Source organism: Capsicum annuum, chromosome 3 (genome assembly GCF_002878395.1).
Source record: "Capsicum annuum cultivar UCD-10X-F1 chromosome 3, UCD10Xv1.1, whole genome shotgun sequence".
In the NCBI taxonomy this organism is placed as follows: Eukaryota; Viridiplantae; Streptophyta; class Magnoliopsida; order Solanales; family Solanaceae; genus Capsicum; species Capsicum annuum.
This window is the reverse complement of record NC_061113.1, coordinates 1,601,707-1,622,041: the sequence shown is the minus strand read 5'-3', so window position 1 is coordinate 1,622,041 and position 20,335 is coordinate 1,601,707. Positions and strand designations below refer to the sequence as shown.

At 35.1% G+C, this 20,335-nt stretch overlaps 2 protein-coding genes across 5 annotated transcripts; both read left to right on the top strand.

The window, feature by feature from the left end:
- The first annotated feature begins 4,084 nt into the window (after positions 1–4,084).
- LOC107864486 (DNA topoisomerase 3-beta) lies at positions 4,085–15,966 on the top strand. 4 transcript variants are annotated; one of them, XM_016710856.2, is made up of 16 exons: positions 4,085–4,211; positions 4,339–4,395; positions 6,471–6,539; positions 6,714–6,817; positions 6,986–7,079; positions 7,705–7,804; positions 9,978–10,218; positions 10,878–11,040; positions 11,130–11,249; positions 12,251–12,330; positions 12,800–13,078; positions 13,448–13,616; positions 14,134–14,262; positions 14,400–14,612; positions 14,791–14,970; positions 15,146–15,966. In XM_016710856.2, the coding sequence occupies exons 1-16, from the start codon at positions 4,191–4,193 to the stop codon at positions 15,788–15,790; spliced, it is 2,664 nt and encodes an 887-aa protein (XP_016566342.2). In that variant the 5' UTR covers positions 4,085–4,190; the 3' UTR covers positions 15,791–15,966. The 4 variants fall into 4 exon arrangements, with proteins under 4 accessions (XP_016566342.2, XP_016566343.2, XP_016566345.2 ...); XM_016710857.2 differs by lacking the exon at positions 6,471–6,539; XM_016710859.2 differs by lacking the exons at positions 6,471–6,539; positions 6,714–6,817 and having other exon boundaries at positions 6,991–7,079; positions 7,719–7,804.
- Positions 15,967–17,009: 1,043 nt separating this feature from the next.
- Positions 17,010–20,014, top strand: LOC107864485 (cytochrome b561 and DOMON domain-containing protein At3g25290). The gene is made up of 3 exons (XM_016710855.2): positions 17,010–17,782; positions 18,468–18,716; positions 19,382–20,014. Exons 1-3 carry the CDS (start codon positions 17,144–17,146, stop codon positions 19,688–19,690), a joined length of 1,197 nt encoding a protein of 398 aa, XP_016566341.2. The 5' UTR covers positions 17,010–17,143; the 3' UTR covers positions 19,691–20,014.
- The last annotated feature ends 321 nt before the right edge of the window (positions 20,015–20,335 follow it).

Below are 20,335 nucleotides of genomic sequence, written 5' to 3'. Positions count from 1 at the left end.
ATAATAATATTTAAGTAATTTTATATAAAATTCTAAAATATTAGGCATTTTTAAATCATGAGTAATATAAGAAAGTAATTGACTCTTCTAAATATTAATTGTATTTTGAAACAATACAAAATACAAGAAAATATGAATCGAATTTGCAGAATAAAAAGAGCCACTTGATTATATTTAACAAAATGAAAATATGAGTCAATCTGCAGAATAAAAAGAGTCACTTGATTGTAAATAACAAAATGTGCGCACACATATAAAAAAAAAAAAAAAAAAAAAATTGCAAATAGAAAGAGCATACACATAGATCTGAGCCCAAAAGCGTCAGACTCGTGGCTCTTTGATCCTCTTTAACTCAAGCATTAAGTCTAGCTACAAGTCAACTCATATTAGCATCAATAGCAGTAATAAACTCCATGAAAGTCCTCAAAATAATCAAGACAAGAATAACAATAGCCAACACCAAGCTGCAAAAGGGGAAAAAGCAACCCACAACCGTCGTGATGAGCCTGATAAGCATAATGAAGCACACGCAAAAACTAGCAAAAGAAGCCAACAAGAGTATGAAGTACACGTAGCTTTCATTCCTCTCTCTCGGGCCCTCTCAAGTCAGTTAGAAAAACAAACAAGACACACAAGAAATCACATCAAGGGAGAGAAACCGCATTTCAGATCAAACTATTTCCACGAAAATGATCATAAAATTTAATTTCACTTTCTAGCCATTTCAATTTACTGGCTTGTTTTATACATTTTCTACACACCTTTTATACAATTTCTATACATATAAATATTCTATACGAAAATTATATAGTTTCGATACACAATGTATATGATAATTGTATATTTTTTTTACACATTTTATACAACAATTATATATTTTGTATACACTTTCTATATATTTTTATATGTATTTTATACATATACATATTTGATAGAACTATACAATTTCTATTCATATATCTTAGATACATATTCTATATAATAATTATATCATTTTTATATAATTATATTTAATTATTATTTTAAATAATTAAAAAAGTAGAATATTTTTCAATTAAAAAATTTATAGGAAAAAACTGAAAGTATTTAGGGCCGATGGCCCAAGTTAAAAACTGTATCAGTATTATATATGGATTGTATAAATACGATATAAAAACTGTATTTGAACTAAATGAATCAAAATGACCCAAATTAAGAAAGAATAAGAAACGACTATTATGTGACACTAATATACCCGACAGGACATTTTATGTCCATTGACCCAGACTTGACCTATTTTTTTTAAAAAAATCTATACCATGTCTTTTTACCAAATCTTTTATATATACAAATTGAGTTTTTTCTTCTCCAAAATTAGCAAGAATATAATTTTTTCAAAATTTAATTTAGGAGTTTTATTTTGGGCAAATCACATAAATGTACAAATTTAGAGTCTGTATTACAAAATCTACCAATATAATTTTTATTTATAAAATCTACCAACTATTCTATTGTCATAAGTTATTTTGAAATAACCTTTACGAAATACCACTTTCTATACCATGTTTATATTATATTTTTTTGGATATAGTTAAATAATCTTTAGAGGACATTAATTTTTATATTAATTTCATATTATATTTATCGGAACACCAGTTTCTACACCAATTTTTATACCATATTTATATCATATTTTTAGGATGTAGTTAAGTAATTTTTAGATGACACCAATTTCTATATCAATTGCATATCATGTTAGAAACACCAATTTCTACATTATTTTTATACCATTTACAAAATATATAACTTTTACGGAACACCAATTTCTATACCATATTTATATCATGTTTATAGAAACACCAGTTTCTACATTATTTTTATATCATTTACAGAATATGCAAATAATCAGAGAAGATATAACAAGCCACGATCTCTGCCGCTACAATCGAATATCGGTAACAATTATATATTTGCCGCACCATGAAAAACAAGAAAAAAATGCACTAAATTCCCACGCGACCGGTCTCTTTCATTTAGAGCCGTCAATATGGGTCAGGCCCGTTGGGCTAGCCCGATTCAACCCCGCCTGTAATTTAATAGAGTTGGGTTTCAGTTTTTGTAGCCCATTTAAGTACAAGACTTTTTAGCCCAACCCGTATAAATCCGTGGCCCGTGAGGCTTGATCAATGTGGGTTGGGCTAGCCCGTGGGCCGATCTGTAAGTCAAATACATACAACTATTTAGATTACTTATTGATATTTTTACTTTGTTCGAAAGATATCATGTAAAAAATTATTTAATTTCGCTATTAGGAGTATTTTTTTGGGGTATTGGAGACTTGATTAACAAATATTAACACTATGTAATATTGTCTGGTAATATTTATGTTTATTAACATTCTAAAATTAAATTATAAAATATTATTTTTTAAAAAGTGGGTTGGCCCGTGAGGCCTGCAGCTCACAAAGTAATGGTGTGGGCTTGGTGTTTTGTGGCCCATCATTTTGATGGGCCAGCCCGGCCTAACCCATCATACTCAAAGTCCGTGCGGGCTAGCCCGGATGGGCTGGGCCGACTTGTATTGACAGCTCTAGTTTCGTTCGTCACCCCGATGGATTTTGCCGGCAACTGAAATAGGGGGTCAATTTCAGGGTGTTTCAGATAAGTTTTTCGATGGGGGTGCTTCAACGGTGGGTTTTGACTCCGATTAATCCAAAAAAATGAAAAAATAAAAAAATTCATACTAAATTTGTTCATCCCCCGTGTGTTTCGTCGGCAACTAAAATGGGGGGGGGGGGGGGGGGGGCAGTTTAGGGGTGTTTCAAATGAATTTTCCGATAGGGGTGCTTCGGCAATGATTTTTGACTTTGGTTAATCCAAAAAACAAGAAAAATTCGCACCAAATTCCCATGCGACCGGTCTGTTTCGTTCGTTCCCCGGTGAATTTCGCCAAAAATTGAAATGGGGAGTCGGTTTAGGGGTGTTTTAGATGAGTTTTTCGGTTGGGGTGCTTCGACGGTGGTTTTTGACTCCGTTTTTTATGGGGTTGAAGCTGTTGGGATCTTATCGGAGATCCAGCGAGCTTAAGAAGCAGTGAATTTCGTTGGAATCGATCCATCCTCTACTGTTTCTTCTACTCTCTCTCGTGTTTCCTGTTAGAGTTGTGACTCGAATTTTGTTGATCCGGCCCAAAAAATTTCATGGTGCAACCCATGCTTTTGAACCTAGAACTTATTTGTATGCACGTATTATATAAGTGCAATTAGTGAGTCAATTTTGATTATTCAAAAATTACGTCGCTCCACAATGTACTCTTTTCCTTTCACAGTGAAACCTCCTCTGCCTCTGTCCATATTTTTTCTCGCAAGGGTTTTCACGTAAATATGTGTGTTCTTATTTTCTTTTTGCATGTGGTTTGCTTTATTTCTGTCCGAATCATAACATTTCTTGTTCTTTTTCTATCTCCTCTCCATTCGTTGTTTTTCTCTCCCTTCGTTCCGTTTTTCCTTATTTAATTCTCTAATTTATTTTTACTTTATTTAATAAGTTTTGTTAGTTTTGTATTGGTATATTTTGTAAAATAGAATTTTTTGGTAGATTTTGTAATATAGGCTTTAAATTTGCATATTTATGTGATATTTCCTTTTATTACTAATATGAATAAAAAAACATGAAAAGAGTCTTTACGCTTGATGGACCAACCCATCCAAATAAAAGAAGGGCAAAATTCAGAAATAACATACTTATTCCCTTAATTATAAGTTTCATAGCAACAGTTTCATAATTTCATAATATAGCAAGTTGTATTTTGTATTTTTGCAAACTGTTGCTACAAAAATACAAATACATATGATTTTTACTGCCCTTATGATCGATATGTATTTTATATTTTTGCAAACTATTGCTACAAAAATACAAATACATATAAATACATATGCTACAAAATGTAATTTGATAAAAGTGTTGTTATTTTTTGTAATTTAATACTTAAGTATGTTAGTTTATGTATTTTTTCCATAAAAGAAACGAAAATAAAAATTAGGCCCAACCCAATCGGATCAAAATACCCGGCCCTTTTTCCTAAATTAAAACTTACGGCTCAGTTATCTCTTTCAAGATCACACGGCTAATATTCTATGTGAGATTATTAAGGACCCTTTTGGCGCAAAGGTTAGCTAAAATACTCAAAAGTTACAGAAATTTTCAGCAAAATGGCTCCAAAAATTCTTATGGTAAGAAAAATAATTACCCCTTTTGCTTATTTTGTACTATAATTCATCTTAATTAATAAAATAATTTTTATATATTTTGGTTCCATTTAGTTTATGGTTATTGAATTAGTATTTTGGGAATTTGCAGGTAGCTGAGAAGCCTAGCATTGCTTTATCAATTGCCTCAGTTTTATCTGCTGCTCAAGTATGCTTTTTGAAATTCTTGGTTTCCAGAATCTTTTTTTTTTTTTTTTGTTTTGTGGAAATTTATGTTGTTCTTGATTTTGTTTTGTTTCTGTTGTGACTTTTGTTTATAAAGAAATGTTTTTTTTTTTACACTTGTATGGTTGTACGTTGTTGGATATAGTGGCCAAATTAGAATTTTCACTAGGGGTTTTAAAATGTGAAGATATAAACATAGGAAATCGTCGAAAGGGTTCGACATCACCAATTTTATGTTGTTCTTGTTTTTTTTTTTTTTTTTTTTTTTTTTTTTTTACTTTTTTTTTTAAAGAAATGATCTTTTTTTACTTTTATGGTTGTAAGTTGTTGGATATAGTAGCCGAGATAGGATTTTCACTAAGGGGTTCAAAATATGAAGATGTAAACACACGAAGTCGTCGAAAGGGGGTTTAACATCACCAATTTTATGTTGTTCTTGGTTCTGTTTTGTATCTGATGTGGCTTTTGTTTATAAAGAAATCTTTTTTTACACTTGTTGCATGGTTGTAAGTTGTTGGATACAGCGGCCGAGTTGTAAGTTGTTGGATACAGCGGCCGAGCTAGGATTTTCACCAAGGGGTTTTGAATTTGAAAAAATATATGAGGAAGTCAAAGTGGGTTCAACATTACCAATTTTATGTTCTTGGTTCAGTTTTGTTTCTGATGTGAACTTCTGTTTATAAAGAAATGATTTTTTTGCGCTTCTTGTATGTTTGTGATTTGTTGGAGAAAGTGACCGAACTTGGATTTTTACTAAGGGGTTCAAAATATGAAAAGTGAACACAAAAAGTTGAAGGGGGTTCAACATCACCAATTTTATGTTGTTCTTGGTTCAGTTTTGTTTCGAATGTGGATTTTTTTTTCTTTTTAATAAAGGGATGACCTTTTACACTTCTCGTATGCTCGTAAGTTACTAGATAGTGGCCGGCCAAGGAATTTCACTTAGGGGTATAGAATTTGAAAAGTAAACATACAAAGAAGTCGAAAGGGTTCAACCGCCCAATGAAATGTCCTTTTGTTTTACACTTCTCCTATGCTGTTGGATAGTCGTAGTTGTTTATATGTTGAATGTGAGACAGTTAGTTTGAAAGGAAATACTACATGACTTGTTTTGTAAGGAAGAAATTTCAGGGGTCATTTGGTTTGCTAACTAGTTATACCGGGATTATAATGCGGGGTATATAATATCCCAGTGTAGTCCCTCAAGTGGGGTCTGAGCAGGTAGTATGTAGACAGACCTTACCCCTACCGCGGGAGGTAGAGAGGCTTTATGGTTAATAATGGATTTATTTAATGGATATACGTTTTTTAGTATATGTTTTTTTTTTCATTGGATTGAAAATTAGGATCTACCGTCTACGGAGTATAATATAAAACAATTTAACCTTGATTTAAAGAACTTTAGGGAAAAGCTATGGATAATGGTATTTGTGTCATCTGATTGTCTTATCCTGAGATTGTTATCCCTCATCGAATGTGGTATAGAATAGTAACGAAATTATGGTATAATTAATTCGGGGAACGACCCTCAGTGTTTTGTTTTTAATTTTCTATTTTGATTCAATTTAAGATCTACCGGAAGGCTATAGATTTTGATTGATTATTCTTGTGAAGTAAAGATAACATTTTTCAGAGGAAACTACTGGTAGATTTTTTCCATTCTTTTCCTCCGAGGCTTTTGGATGTGTGGTATAAGAGAATGGGTAACGGTGCATGACTCATAGTCTACTTTGACAACCAAACCTAATGCGATTGCTGGAGTTGTGGCATCTTTCATGTCGTTCTCAATTCTGAAAAGATTGTGCGTATAACCTTTTTCAGGAACTGATCCCCCACTTTATCAACCTAAAAAGGATTTACTAGTGTCATGCCGAGTATCTAATACATGATAGTTTCTTAAAGTGTTTTGTGGAGTATCAACAACTTTGAATTGTCTAGTGTGATTGAGCTCTATTTTAATGCATAAAGCAGGTTTATTTTTGCGCCCCTTAAATGGCTTCAGCTTTTAGTTCACTAGATTCCTCCCTTATTTTCATGTCTATTATTCTCTTTGGAAAGCACCAATTTGGTGGATATGCTTCTTCAGATTCTCGTATGTCACGTAAATGTGTTGAGCAGTACCGTCAGGTAATTGTTTGTTCTACTGGTTAGTTATCCTCATCGCCGTTGATGGGTTGTTAGCTTTCTCAAAATAGAAGCATCTCTAAAATTTTCTAGCTTTACACCGGTAACTTAATTTTCTTGATTCTTTATTTCATGCACTTTGAGTGTTCATGCAATTTTGTTATATATTTGCCCTAGATGTCAACACGAAGAGGTAGTACAGAAGTCCATGAGTTCGATGCAATGTTTCTTGGATCACGGGCACATTATAAAGTGACTTCAGTGATTGGTCATGTTTTCAGGTTTCCTGTTCTCCCAGTCATAACACTCGATGCTTTTGACATGTTCTTTGGCTTAGTTAGTTGCTGCAGTTAAATATGTTTGTTCAATCAACATCCATATTATTATGTTCTCCATCAATATGGTTAGTTCTAGTACTCAATCTGAATTTTCTATGTCTGATAATCTAGCGTAGATTTTCCAGCAGCTTTTCAAGATTGGACAAATACAAATCCTTCAGATCTTTTCCAGGCACCGGTACTTAAGAAGGAAACAAACCCAAAGGTAGTACTTCTCCTTGTTCCTGTTCGCTAAAGTGACCAATGATTTTTCTTTTGAACAACTTTTATCGTATTTTTGGCTAAGACCCTCTCTTGGAAGCTGGGATGCATTTATTTTAAGCGTAAAGCCACCTATGTTGGTGAAAGTTTGTCTTGCATTTGTTTTACCTCACTTTGTGGTATTACACTGTGCATGATATTGTTGTTGTTTCACTTCCTGTAATGCCAGTATCATAAAAGTAGATGTGGATACTTCTGTGCCTTTTAAAAGTTTTTCCTTTTTACAAATTTGGATCATTGATTTATCTTCACATATTTGTATGAATTTAATTTAGCATCTTCAAATGAAGATTATTTTGAAGTTAACCCTATCTATGTGCTCTGACTCTCTGAAAACTTTGTTGCACCCGTGTTGGATACTCCGAAATCCTCTACTTTTGGAGGATCCGACGCGTACCTCATGACATTTTTGAAGAGTCCGAGCAACATAGAACCCTATTACTTTAGTTACTCTTGCATATTGTACTTTTGAGATATCTACCTTTGATTAGATCAGATATTACAATGATCCGTGTCTTTATTTGTTCTCATGTTTAAATAGCAAATTCTGACTGATATTCGGAGACAAGGCTCATATTTGTAGGCATCTAAGCCAGGAAGCCCGTGGTTGTACACATTTGATACTGTGGTTGGACTGTGACCGTGAAGGAGAAAATATATGCTTTGAAGGTACTTTTCGATCGTGACGTTATTATTTCACTTCAGGCAAATACTTGCTACAATGGTGAAACTCATAGATTGACTAGGCTTGAATAAATGTGTGGATAGGGAACACACGCCACTCTGCCCATTTTCAAGCCCCCCCCCACCGGCACAAAAAAAAAAAAAAGAGAATGAGAATTTATAGACAAACATCTTTTGCTTAACTGATGTGGTAGAGATTTAGTGACAAAGGAAGGGAAGAGGAAAGAAGTACATGTAAAAAAACAAGTACTGATAGAGAGACTAAGTGGAATTTGCTGCTACAACAGGGAATTGAATTGTAGCAGTTATAATAAATAGTACAAAGAGATACAAACAACAACAACAACAAACCCAGTGTATTCCCACTTAGTGGGGTCTGGGGGGGTAAGATGTACGCAGTCCATACCTCTACCTCTGATGAAGTAGAAAGGCTGTTTCCGGTAAGATGTACGCAGTCCATACCTCTACCTCTGATGAAGTAGAAAGGCTGTTTCCGAAAGACCCCCGGCTCAAGTGACAAGATATCACACAAACACATAGTACAGCACAGAAGCAGCTGACATAACATAGATACGGCACCCATAATGAATATAAAACAGAGTAAAGCAGGAATGCAGGAATATAAAGCAGAGGAAAGCACAGGAAAGCACACAGATTCGTAATAAACATGGAACACGGAACACGGAACACTGAATACGGAATCATAACAGGAAACACCCCCACCAATTAATTCCCTACACTAGCGACCCGAACTGGCCCTAATCCTCTGCCGTAATTCGCATCTTCCAGACCTTCCTATCTAGGGTCATGTCCTCGGTGAGCTGTAACTGTTCCATGTCCCGCCTAATCACCTCACCCCAGTACTTCTTGGGTCTACCCCTACCCCGTCTAAAACCATCCAACGCTAGCCTCTCACACCTACGGACCGGGGCATCCATGCCCCTCCTCTTCACGTGTCCGAACCATCTCAATCGTGCTTCCCGCATCTTACACTCCACTGAAGTCACACCAAAGAGATAACGAGAGGAAATTGAATGAGCAATCATACCTCCAGTTTGAATCATTCTTATTCAGAAGTGTCAAAATGTATGGTATCCCTGTGACTTTTCACGTTTAAAGTTCAAGTTCTATGATGACTCGAGAGTCTGAACATCACTAAATTTTAGTATGGGTGATGTTTGAACTGATGCAAATTCCTTGGTGCTCTATTTTTGATAAATCCTTTTCCTCTACTACTTACCAATAATAAGTGCGTATTTGTGTAAATTCAGGAATCACATTTTTCCCAAAAATATCTTCCACCTTTACCTTTTTGTGCCGGGTGGAGAGGTTCACTTTTATTTTAAAAAGTTGGATTGAAATTGGTTAACTTGGCTTAAAGAACTTGATTTAATGGTTTGGTGGTGGTTTCAAGTAAAAAAGAATAAAGAAGTTAAAAGCAATGATAATAACATTTTGTTTTTGGTGGTGGCGATTTGAATAGTACCTAAGAATTAGTGTTCTTGGAGCTTCGTTACTATCGAAGGTTAGGGGGTTGAAGAGAAATGGATGATCCATCTAGAGAAAGTTTGGAATTTTAGATTTTCTGTTTAGATTTAAGCATATCTTTAGTTAGTAGGAAAAAGTACAGAAGCTCAAGGAATTATGCGTAATCCCATCGATGTCACTCGTATGTGACACATCGGAAATGATTATTTAGTGGTTGATTTCATTGTTTTGGAAGCATCAACATGTGATTTCATGGGCTCACATCTAGTCGGACCTGAAAGTTCCTAAGGAACCAGCTTTGTCGACTATCTCTATCTGCTTCAACATGTACTCAAATGATTCCAGAATATGTTTTTTCTCCAAAACAATAAATCTATAGTTTTGAGATTTGAACCTCGGCTTCTAAATCAAACTATCCGAAAGTGAAAAGATATAAAAGGAACTAACCCTTAAAGGGTCAAAACGAATTCAGTATTTAAAACGAACAAATATTCTACAATGAAAACCAACAATTTGCATACTTGTAGACAAATTGATGAACTGCACCAATATCACTTGATTGAACTTCCAATCATCCACCTTTTGAATCTTTGTTAGGTTGCTTTAGTTCTGCTTTTTGGAATTATTCTTTTTCATAATTCGTTATTCTTGCTCTTACTTATTGGTTCAGTTATAGAGTGCACTGGATTTCACACAAACGATGGTAGAAGAATTTACCGTGCTCGATTCTCTTCTGTTACCGAAAAAGATATTCTGAAGGCAATGAATAGCCTAGCCGAACCCAACAGAGATGAGGCATTGGCTGTAGATGCACGTCAAGAGATTGATTTGAAAGTTGGAGTTGCATTTACACGTTTCCAGACTAGCTATTTCAATGGGAAATATGGAAATCTTGATGCAAGGGTTATCTCGTTGGTTCTCTCCACTTTTTTCTATTTGCCTATTACTGTGTACCTTTATTCTTTTAACTGAACCTTTGACGTCTCATTTGGAGAAATTGGTTGACAATAATGACATTCATAAATGTTCTGCTTATCGTTATATCTGCTGCTGCTCTGTGCTGATTGTGCTGTCTTGAACATGTTATGTCCTTACGGAAATTGTTCCGGTAGAGTCGAATGGCAAATGGCATGCTTCCGCCTTGTGTCACAGAACAACTCCCACGTCGTATTCTTCTGGTTTATTTGTTGATTGTTTGGAAAGCATGTTTATTTGGCTTTTGTTTTTTCTTCTTTTTTTCCTGTGGTTGTTTGCGCTCTCTGTCTAGTCTTCAATTGTACTTAAATCATATCTATCGGTGGATACGTTCTATTTAAAGGAAACCTTTGTTTGTATGAGTTACGACTTGCTATTACATAGCCATTCTTCAGCGGTCTTACGCTGTAACAATTTTCTGCTCCACAAGTCTTTGAGTTTCACTGTTCGGAGTAATGTCAACCATTAAGAAAAAATTGTTATTACATGTCAATTCCTTCGTGTTACTCCTTTCTTCTACAAATGACTCTTTAGCATTATATTTTCAAAATTATCACAAGTCTAAATGGAACATACATCCTTTTTATAATTTCAGTTACGGGCCATGTCAAACTCCTACGCTTGGGTTCTGTGTGTATCGTTACCTGCAAATCACTATGTTCAAGCCAGAAAAGTTTTGGATGCTGCATCCATACATAATGTACAAGGGGTATGAACTCAAGTTAGAATGGGAACGTAGCAGGTTGTTCGATGCTGATGTGAGTTCCTTCTAGCTTGACCTTTCAAGAGGTTTTGTGGCAAAATATCGAGTCCATGCTGCTGTTGCTAATAGCTTTTTAATTGATAGGTTGCTGCAATGTTTCGGAATAGAATAATGGAGGATGGGACTATGAGAGTTGTCCGTGTATCAGAAAAGCTGGAATCCAAAGGTCGTCCTTCTGGTCTAAACACAGTAAATCTTCTGAAGGTTGGTAATTTAGGCTTTCTACCAATTTTTATACTTGGGCGTCGAATTCATTGGATCATCCTTAGCTTTCCCACTTTGTTTTTGGTATGCAAAAGAAAACGAAATTGCCTTGGTTTTCTTCATTGATGTATTTTATTCTATGCTTCCATGATCCTTTAAAAATACCTTCCGGTATGTGTCGGATCCTCCAGAACTAATTCAATTTTTGAAGGATCCGGCACTGGTGTAACGACATCCTTAAAACACGCCATTAACAAGGTAGGAAGCGTTACATGATTGCACACTAGTTATAGCTGTCTTGGTTTTTCTGAAAGTGAAATGCGTATGGTAACTATTATTTGTTGTTCCTTCTACCTTTGGCATTTGCTACGTGTTATCTCACCCGCTATCATTATCTACATAGTTGCTTACTGTGACCAAAGAGATTCTTTTATAGATTTCGGGGTTTCATATTTGTTGAAATACTAAAGTTACCCCATGTTTAACATTTTTAGGAGTGTTGACCTGTCAAAACTCAGATCTTAAGTAGCATCTCAATTCATAATTGCTTCCTGCTAATTAATCGTCCGTGCATTACTAATAAGGAAAAATCAATCGTCTGCATTTGAAGTGGTCTACCATCCACATCTGCAATTTCTAAGGCTTGTCTGATTAACATGTAACAACCAGGTGAAAGTAGAAATATTTTCTTTTAACGCAAATATAGAGCATGTGTAATCTTAAACTGTTTCTTCATGGAGTCATTGTTTGTGATGTTGCCTCCTCTGCGTTAGACTTTTAACTAATTAATCCCCTTAACGCGTTCAAGAAATGAAGTTCCCTCGTTTGGATTTTCATGTACGTGGGTCAATATTTTGTAATCTTTCTAAAACCTCATACTCAGAAGTCAATAAATTTATGAACCCTTGCGACATTATACGACTTTTTTAATGATTTAAATGTATCTTCCTTTCACTTACTTTGGATTAAACCTTCTGGTTCTGATTTTTGACAAATTCCAGGTAGCTTCAAGTGCACTGGGCTTTGGTCCCCAGTTAGCTATGCAATTGGCTGAGCGTCTGTACACTCAAGGTTTTATCAGGTTTTCCTCTCTTGTTCTTTGACTGTATTCTTCTTCTCTGACATCTTCACACTTTTGTGTTTTATATGTTAGAAAGCATTATCTATAAAAATAACTTACGTCTTTATGGAGTGTATTATAAAAAGTGAATCACATTGAGCAAGTACGACAAACATGTATGGACGAAAGGATACCTTCTTTTGTTTTAGGGCCACAGTAAGGTAATGGATAGACTTCCAACGGAGCCAGGGATTTTGGAATTCTAATTTGGGAGTGCTCATTTACACTTTGTTTAAATTTTATATTGAACTTGTTCAATTCGTAATACGCAATTTCCTTTCAGTGAATTCTTATGGTACTTTGCATGTAGTGATAGGTTCATATATGCGTTGGGCGTTATGAAAAATTGTACTTGTTGAAACTTCTAATGCAGTCTACAAGATCATCCTTTTTTTTTTTTTTGCTAATTTCCTCTTTTCCGTTCGTCCAGCTATCCACGTACAGAAAGCACGGCATATCCTTCTTCTTTTGACTTCAGAGGAACACTGGGGGCGTTAGTGCATAATCCTGTATTTGGTGATTATGCACAAAAGCTTTTAACTGAAAGTTATAATAAGCCAAAGGCAGGAACTGATGCAGGCGATCATCCTCCGATAACTCCGATGCGCTCAGCTAGTGAGGATAGTTTGGGAAATGATGCATGGAAACTGTACCAGTACATCTGCCAGCATTTTCTGGGAACTCTCTCTCCAGATTGCAAATATAGAAGGTTGAATCTTTATATCTTGATGAACGTCTTAGTATTTCCCTCTCGCTTTGGGCTTATTTACTTATCTTTAAAACTAACGAACAACTTGAGTTTCTTCCTATCGCTTTGGGCTTATTTACTTATCTTTAAAACTAACGAACAACTTGAGTTTCTTCCTATATCATGTCAAACAGCTCTTTTATGTAGTCGTATTATAGACCCAATTCAAGTCCTGTTTTTGTGTTTTTTCTTTTCTTGTTACCAGCACAATACGTGCCAAGCATAGGGGACTGTAACAGTTCAAATCGTGGCACTATTAATCTAGTTGTGTTTCAAGATTCTCAATTTCTGGCTGAAATTTAAGTCGTGTAAAATTGGGCATCTTTTCAGGATAAAAGTTGAATTTGAAAGTGGCGGAGAGCAATTTCAGTGCGTTGGGCAGCTCGCCACAGTGAAAGGATTCACCTCTATTATGCCATGGCTGGCTATTAGTGAGAAGAATCTTCCTGAGTTCGCTGTAGGAGAGAAAATCGAGATTTCTAAAGTTGATCTAGATGAGGTACCACATAATCTGTCCAAATGAACTTCTCATTTGTTCATCTTGAATAAAGTGATGGGTCATTGTACTTCAGTAGTATTGGTTGATCCATTAATTGATTCTTTTGGTTTAAAACAACAACTACACCTCAATCCTGTGGTCGATTATATGAATCGTCAGTACCATTTTGCTCCATTTTACCTGCCACTTTATTCGTTAAACAACAACACAGCCAGTGTAGGCCCACGAGAGGGGCCTGGGGTGGGTAGGATAGACTCGAACCTTATCCCTATCTTTATGGGGTAGGGAGACTGTTTCTGATCAGCTCAAAAGAGTAGTGTACGAATCAGGGAAGATACGGAATTGACTAATTGACTAGACACGTCTAGGCAAAACAAAAATAGTCTCTTAAGTGTTTTTCGTGCAGAAATCTTAGTTGCGAATCTCGTCCTATGTTTTATAGACAGTATGTATATCTGCTCTGAGGTTTTCCATATCAGCTTACTTTTACTGTGTTTGGTTTTGCTTTGAAATTTAGGGGAACACTTCGCCTCCTGATTACCTCAGCGAAAGTGAGCTGATCTCTTTGATGGAGAAACATGGTATTGGAACCGATGCGTCGATCTCCGTGCATATTAACAACATATGCGAACGCAATTATGTCCAGGTTTTGCTATATGCATTGTTTTCCAATTCTAGCTGCTGTAGATTGTCTTTTCTATCGTTTTATGTTATGGTTCCTTTGATGTGAAGCAATCCTCTACTAGAAATTAGACTTCTGTGTTTGGCCGATACAAATTGCAGGTACAAGCTGGGCGACGATTGGTTCCTACTCCTCTGGGTATCAGCTTGATAAGAGGGTATCAATGCATAGATTCTGATCTCTGTTTGCCCGACATACGAAGTTTTATCGAGCACCAGATCACTTTGGTAGCTAAAGGTCAAGCAGATCATTCAATGGTTGTGCAGCACGTACTAGAACAATTCCGAAGGAAGTTCAGTTATTTTGTTAAGCAGGTATAAGATATTAAGCTCATACGTGATGGTTGATTGTGTTTTGCTGCTTTCCTTCTTTCCAAACTAGAAACGAGCTGATGTTCATTAATAAACGATTGATGATACTTTTATTCTTCTGGCGTAATTTGTATTATTCAATGCTAATTATCCATCGAACCTCGTATCTGGCTTCACATAGATTGAAAACATGGATGCATTATTTGAAGCACAATTTTCTCCACTCTCTGACTCTGGACGTCTCCTTAGCAAATGTGGCAAATGCTTGCGATATATGAAATACATATCTACTCAGCCAGCTCGACTGTACTGTGGTACCTGTGAGGAAGTCTATTACGTACCCCAGAAGGGCACAGTCAAGGTAAATGTTTTATTGTTATAAAGTTACTTCCGACCCTTGTAAATTAGAACGAAGAAACTATTAACCCTTTTATGGTGCAACTTGTGAAGTTGACAGTTTCTCTTTCAGTTAGCTCTTATTGTATGATCTCACCGAATTTTCGGACTAAACATAGAAGTTTTTTTACTTTTTTCAGCTGTACAAGGAGCTTACTTGCCCCCTTGATAATTTCGAGCTGTTATTATGCAGCATGCCCGGTCCAGAAGGCAAGTCGTTCCCTCTCTGTCCTTATTGCTATAACTGTCCCCCGTTTGAAGGCATCGATGCATTTTTTGGCGCTCCTAAAACTGGTGATTCTTCCAAGTTGGGAAAGGGAGTCGGAATGCCTTGCTTCCTCTGTCCGCACCCCACATGTCCACATTCTGTGATTGCACAAGGCGTTTGTGCCTGCCCAGAATGCAGCGGTACACTTGTTCTCGATCCTGTCAGCGCTCCGAAATGGAGGCTCTACTGCAACGTGTGCAACTGCCTCGTCTCTTTGCCCGAAGGTGCTCATCGGATTTCTACAACTCAGGATAAGTGTCCTGAATGTGACTCAACTATCATTGAAGTCGATTTCAATAAGAAAACAACGCCCTTGAAAGAGGGCGCTACGCTCCATAAGGGATGTATTCTTTGCGACGAGCTGCTGCATTCACTCGTGGAAATGAAACACGGAAGATTGTTTTCTAGGCATGGAAGGAGAGGACGAGGTAGAGGAAGAGGAAGAGGAGGTTATCGCGGAAGAGGCCGGAGCAACAACAAACAGCAAGACCCTAAAATGAGTTTTCGAGATTTCTAAGTGACAGCTTGTTTGGTACTGAGGCGTAGTTGTTGGACACATCATTTTGTAGAAATAGGAACATATATATGCTCTTTTTTAGAAAGCAAAAAGATCTGTAGTTCCATAATTTGTTTGTTACCCTTTTAGAATTGTGAATTTCTAGTCATCACAAGCACTTGGTGCGCTCGACTTTCTATTAATGAGTCTTACGCTACACAATCTGAATTTGCAAATACCGATCATCAAGTGAAAACAAAAAAATACAACAAACAAGTTGACTGTTTTCTTTCTTTTTCAGTTCCATTTTCTGGGTGTTGGTGGTTCTAAATGGGGACCTGTTGTGGTGGTCCAATTTTGAGACACAAATTATGTTACGTTACATAGCATGGGAATCTTGTAATTATGTCAACAATTGGTAAAGAAAAAAAGTTTTTGGGTGAAGAGAAACGATAATATTAAATACCTAAATGATTGAAAAGAAGAATAATAAAAGGACAGGAAAGAATAAACTTAAGAATGAAAAAGTAGACTAATGAGTATAATTTTTATTAGTAGTGTAAATTTTCTTTCATAACTTCAATCCAATTTTAAAACCACAATAATTCCTTTCATTTATTAAAGCAAGAAAAAGGACAAAAAGGAAAAAGAATCTAGTCATGTCACCTCATACAAATGACCCTACTCTGCCTTGTTAAATCCAATTTTAAAACCACAATAATTCCTTTCATTTATTAAAGCAAGAAAAAGGACAAAAAGGAAAAAGAATCTAGTCATGTCACCTCATACAAAAGACCCTACTCTGCCTTGTTAATAAGGTAAAGTATAATTTCCATAAATACTTATAATCACTCGTTATTTACATCAAATTAATAAATAAATATAATGTATTTATACATATGACTTTTAATACTTAACGATCGTTAATTACTATGCATTCACACCTCATTAGATTACTTAACTATAATATATTTTACACATCATGTGTAGTGGCGAAACAACCTTTGTTCCATATGGGGTTCATTCGAACCCCTTCGACGAAAAATTATATTATTTTTATAATGTTAAAAGTATATTTTATGCATATATAGTACATGTTGAACTCCATTCAATTAGTTCATATATTTCCTTCTGAATCCCCTCAATAAAAATTCTGGCTCCGCGACTTACATATTTAGTGTCAATGTCACACTCCCAAAGTCCATGTGCTACTATATATAAGGCTACATAATGCCTTTATGTATTTTTGCTGTACTCAACTTGTTTCACAACTTTTTCTCTCCCACTTGTAGTAGTTGGTGACCACAAATTCTCATTCACAACAGCAAAATCAATAAATAAATTGAAATTTCAAGATCCCTAGAATTTCAAGAAATGGGATTGTATGATCAATCATGTTGTGTTATAACCCTATGTTTTATGTTCTTGGTTTTGAATAATCCTCAATTTTCATATTCCATGTCATCATGTACATCACAAAAGTTCACCAACAACAAGTTATATGAACATTGCAATGACTTGCCACATTTGAATTGTTACATTCATTGGACTTACAATTCAAAAAATTCTTTACTAAATTTAGCCTTTGTAGCTACTCCTACTAACCCTAATGGCTGGATAGCTTGGGGAATAAATCCAACTGGAACAGGAATGGTTGGCACACAAGCGATGATCGCGTTTAAAAATCTCAACGATACCATAGTTGTGAAGACATTCAAGTTGAATTCGTATAAGTCCATCGTGCCAGGGGAGCTAATTATGTATCGCGTTGCAAATATGGAGGCTATGTATAGTAATAAGATGATGGTAATTTTTGCAAGTGTTGAATTGCCAAAAGATGTGAAAGAATTGAATCAGGTTTGGCAAGTTGGAAGTTCAGTGTTGAATGGGACATTTCCAGGGATTCATGATTTTCAACCTGAAAATTTGAATTCCAAAGGGAAACTTGATTTGATGAAAGGGCAAAGTGTTAGTAATGCACATCATGAGGATTCTATGGTCAAGAATAGAAATGTAAGTTTTTCAAGAAACACCCTTTTCATTCCCTTTTAAATAATTATTATAATATTGCTGTATCTGTTCATCAACCGGGTTGATTCGGTCACCTGTTTCATCTCACTGTATATTTGTCGCGTGGTGCAGTACATAGTTTGGGCCAGCCTTGGCTTCAGCCACCTCAACATATTGATTTCGAATTAAATTCAGAACTCTTATATATATTAAAGATTTACCTAGAGTTTTGAATTTAATTCGAAATCAAGATGAGTTGGCTGAAACCAAGGCTGACCCAAGCTATTGTATTGCAGCAGACGAAGATGCAGTGAGATGAAACAAGTGAATCAACCAGGTCCAATGAATAGATAATCAGTTTGCGCGCACCTCAATTATTTCATCGGATACATGTTAACTTCCATCAACACAGATTTCGAATAGCTTTATGCTCCAAAATGGTTAGACAAACGAGAAGAAATCACCTTGTAAATTTTGTCTTTATTGAACTTTTATCCCACTTCAACCACCACTAACGTGTCAAGTTATGTTAGTTGAATTCTCCAATAATGATGCTATATTCGTGTCGGATTCTCTAAAAGTTACACTATTTTTGACGAATCTGATACGCACCAGTCGACATTATTGAAGAGTTCCCAATTCATTTTGTTTGTCGATTATTTATTTATCTTTTTTTTTTTTTTTTCAGATTCATGGAATTTTGAATGTTGTGAGTTGGGGAATTCTATTTCCAATTGGAATAATGATAGCAAGATATCTAAGAACATTTGTAGATCCAGTATGGTTCTATGTACATGTGACTTGCCAAGTATCATCTTATATTATTGGAGTATCTGGTTGGGCAACTGGTCTAAAACTTGGAAGCCAATCCAAAGGAATTGTGTACACTTCACATAGAGATTTTGGTATTGCTTTGTTCTGTCTTGCAACACTTCAGGTATTTTCCAAAACTTTTATTTCTTTAATTTAGAAGGTCAATCTAGATTGGTTGGGGGGTGGTTTAAAATTTTCTTTTAGAGTTTCAGTTAAATAAATCGTCGATAAAGAAAAAATTCTACTCTATTAGGTAATTTGAAGGATACTTATAGGTAAGATGAAAAATGGATTGACGAGTAGTTACCAGCTATAAGATAAATATGATCTGATAGTATAATTTTTTTTTTATATTAAATATTATGTAATTTAAACTTTTTTTTTTTTTTTTACGAGTAAATATATTCTGGTATAAATAACTTTCTACACTGTCAAGTTACTCGAAAGATATAGCCACTTGCAAGACTCCATACAAGTGAATATATCTTAATATGAAAATAAGACAGTTACATGATATAACAAGTAATGATGACCTGATAGTGTATTTTTTTTTTTTGTTTTCAAAGTAATGGTGTATATAACTTAAAACTATTTTCTTATACTAACGGCGATCGACCCTCTTTCATGCGTCCCAACTATTTCATCAGGTATTTGCTACCTTTCACCTGTATCGATGCATTGTAATTTTGACCGCCGGCCACCTCTGAACATATATATGAGAATAAATCACCTAGCTTATTCGTATTTATTCTTTCATCCATTTTATTGACCCACTTACAAAAATTGTAGGTATTTGCATTATTTTTGAGGCCAAAGAAGGATCACAAATACAGATTTTATTGGAATATGTATCACCATGGAGTTGGATATGGTGTACTTGTTCTAGGCATCATCAATGTATTTAAAGGTCTTGAAATATTGCAACCAGGAAGAAAATGGAAATTGGCTTATATTATTTTTCTATCAATTATTGGAGGAATTGCTCTTATTTTAGAAGCAATTACTTGGATAATTGTACTTAAAAAGAAGCCTGGAAAATCAAATAATAAACTTTATGATGGACAAAATGGAAGACAACAACAACCTCTCACTTCTTGAAGTTATTAAATGTGACCACAAGATCACGGGTTCAAGTCGCTGAGACAGTCACTTGCAGATATGTGGGATAACGCTACGTATAATAAAATGTCGTGGTTCGATTTTTCGCCGGACTTTTAGCATAACGAGAGCTTTGGTGCCTGGGCACTGTCAGTTTTTGTGTTCTTTATTTTACTTTTGGTTTGAAATGTATTAATTTTTATATTTTCTTCTTGTGTAGAAGCCATATTCTAAGAGACTTGAGGGTACCTTTGTTATTGTATTGTTATTTAATTTACTTGTTGATGTTTGTTAAAGAATATAAGATATGGAGTTTAGTTGCTATATTTTTTCTTGTATATTTAGCTTGAGGAATGTGAATATATTATAATGATATTTTCCCCACAAAATAAAAATCTGACACTTTATGTGATTGTTAATGTGAATATAATGCACACTTCTTTCTTTTTAATTATTTTATTTATTATTGTGATTGCTATAGTTCATAATTCTTGCATTTTGTAAGCTAAAGTTTGTTCATCAAATATAGAAGAGATAGTCATCTAATATTCTCTTGAACTATGCCGAAAGTTTCTACGACACACTTTAATTTTACAGGGGTCCTATTACTCTCGAACTCAATTTTAGCTTATTTTTGTCACCCTT

Bases quoted from the DNA above. Each gene is read 5' to 3' on its own strand.
- LOC107864486 (XM_016710856.2), top strand. From the start codon at position 4,191: ATGGCTCCAAAAATTCTTATG. The intron at 7,805-9,977 runs GTACTTTTCGAT...TTATTGGTTCAG, and splicing joins AGAAAATATATGCTTTGAAG to TTATAGAGTGCACTGGATTT. The intron at 14,263-14,399 runs GTTTTGCTATAT...TACAAATTGCAG, and splicing joins GCGAACGCAATTATGTCCAG to GTACAAGCTGGGCGACGATT.
- LOC107864485 (XM_016710855.2), top strand. From the start codon at position 17,144: ATGGGATTGTATGATCAATCATGTTGTGTTATAACCCTATGTTTTATG. The intron at 17,783-18,467 runs GTAAGTTTTTCA...TTTTTTTTTCAG, and splicing joins CTATGGTCAAGAATAGAAAT to ATTCATGGAATTTTGAATGT. The intron at 18,717-19,381 runs GTATTTTCCAAA...CAAAAATTGTAG, and splicing joins TCTGTCTTGCAACACTTCAG to GTATTTGCATTATTTTTGAG.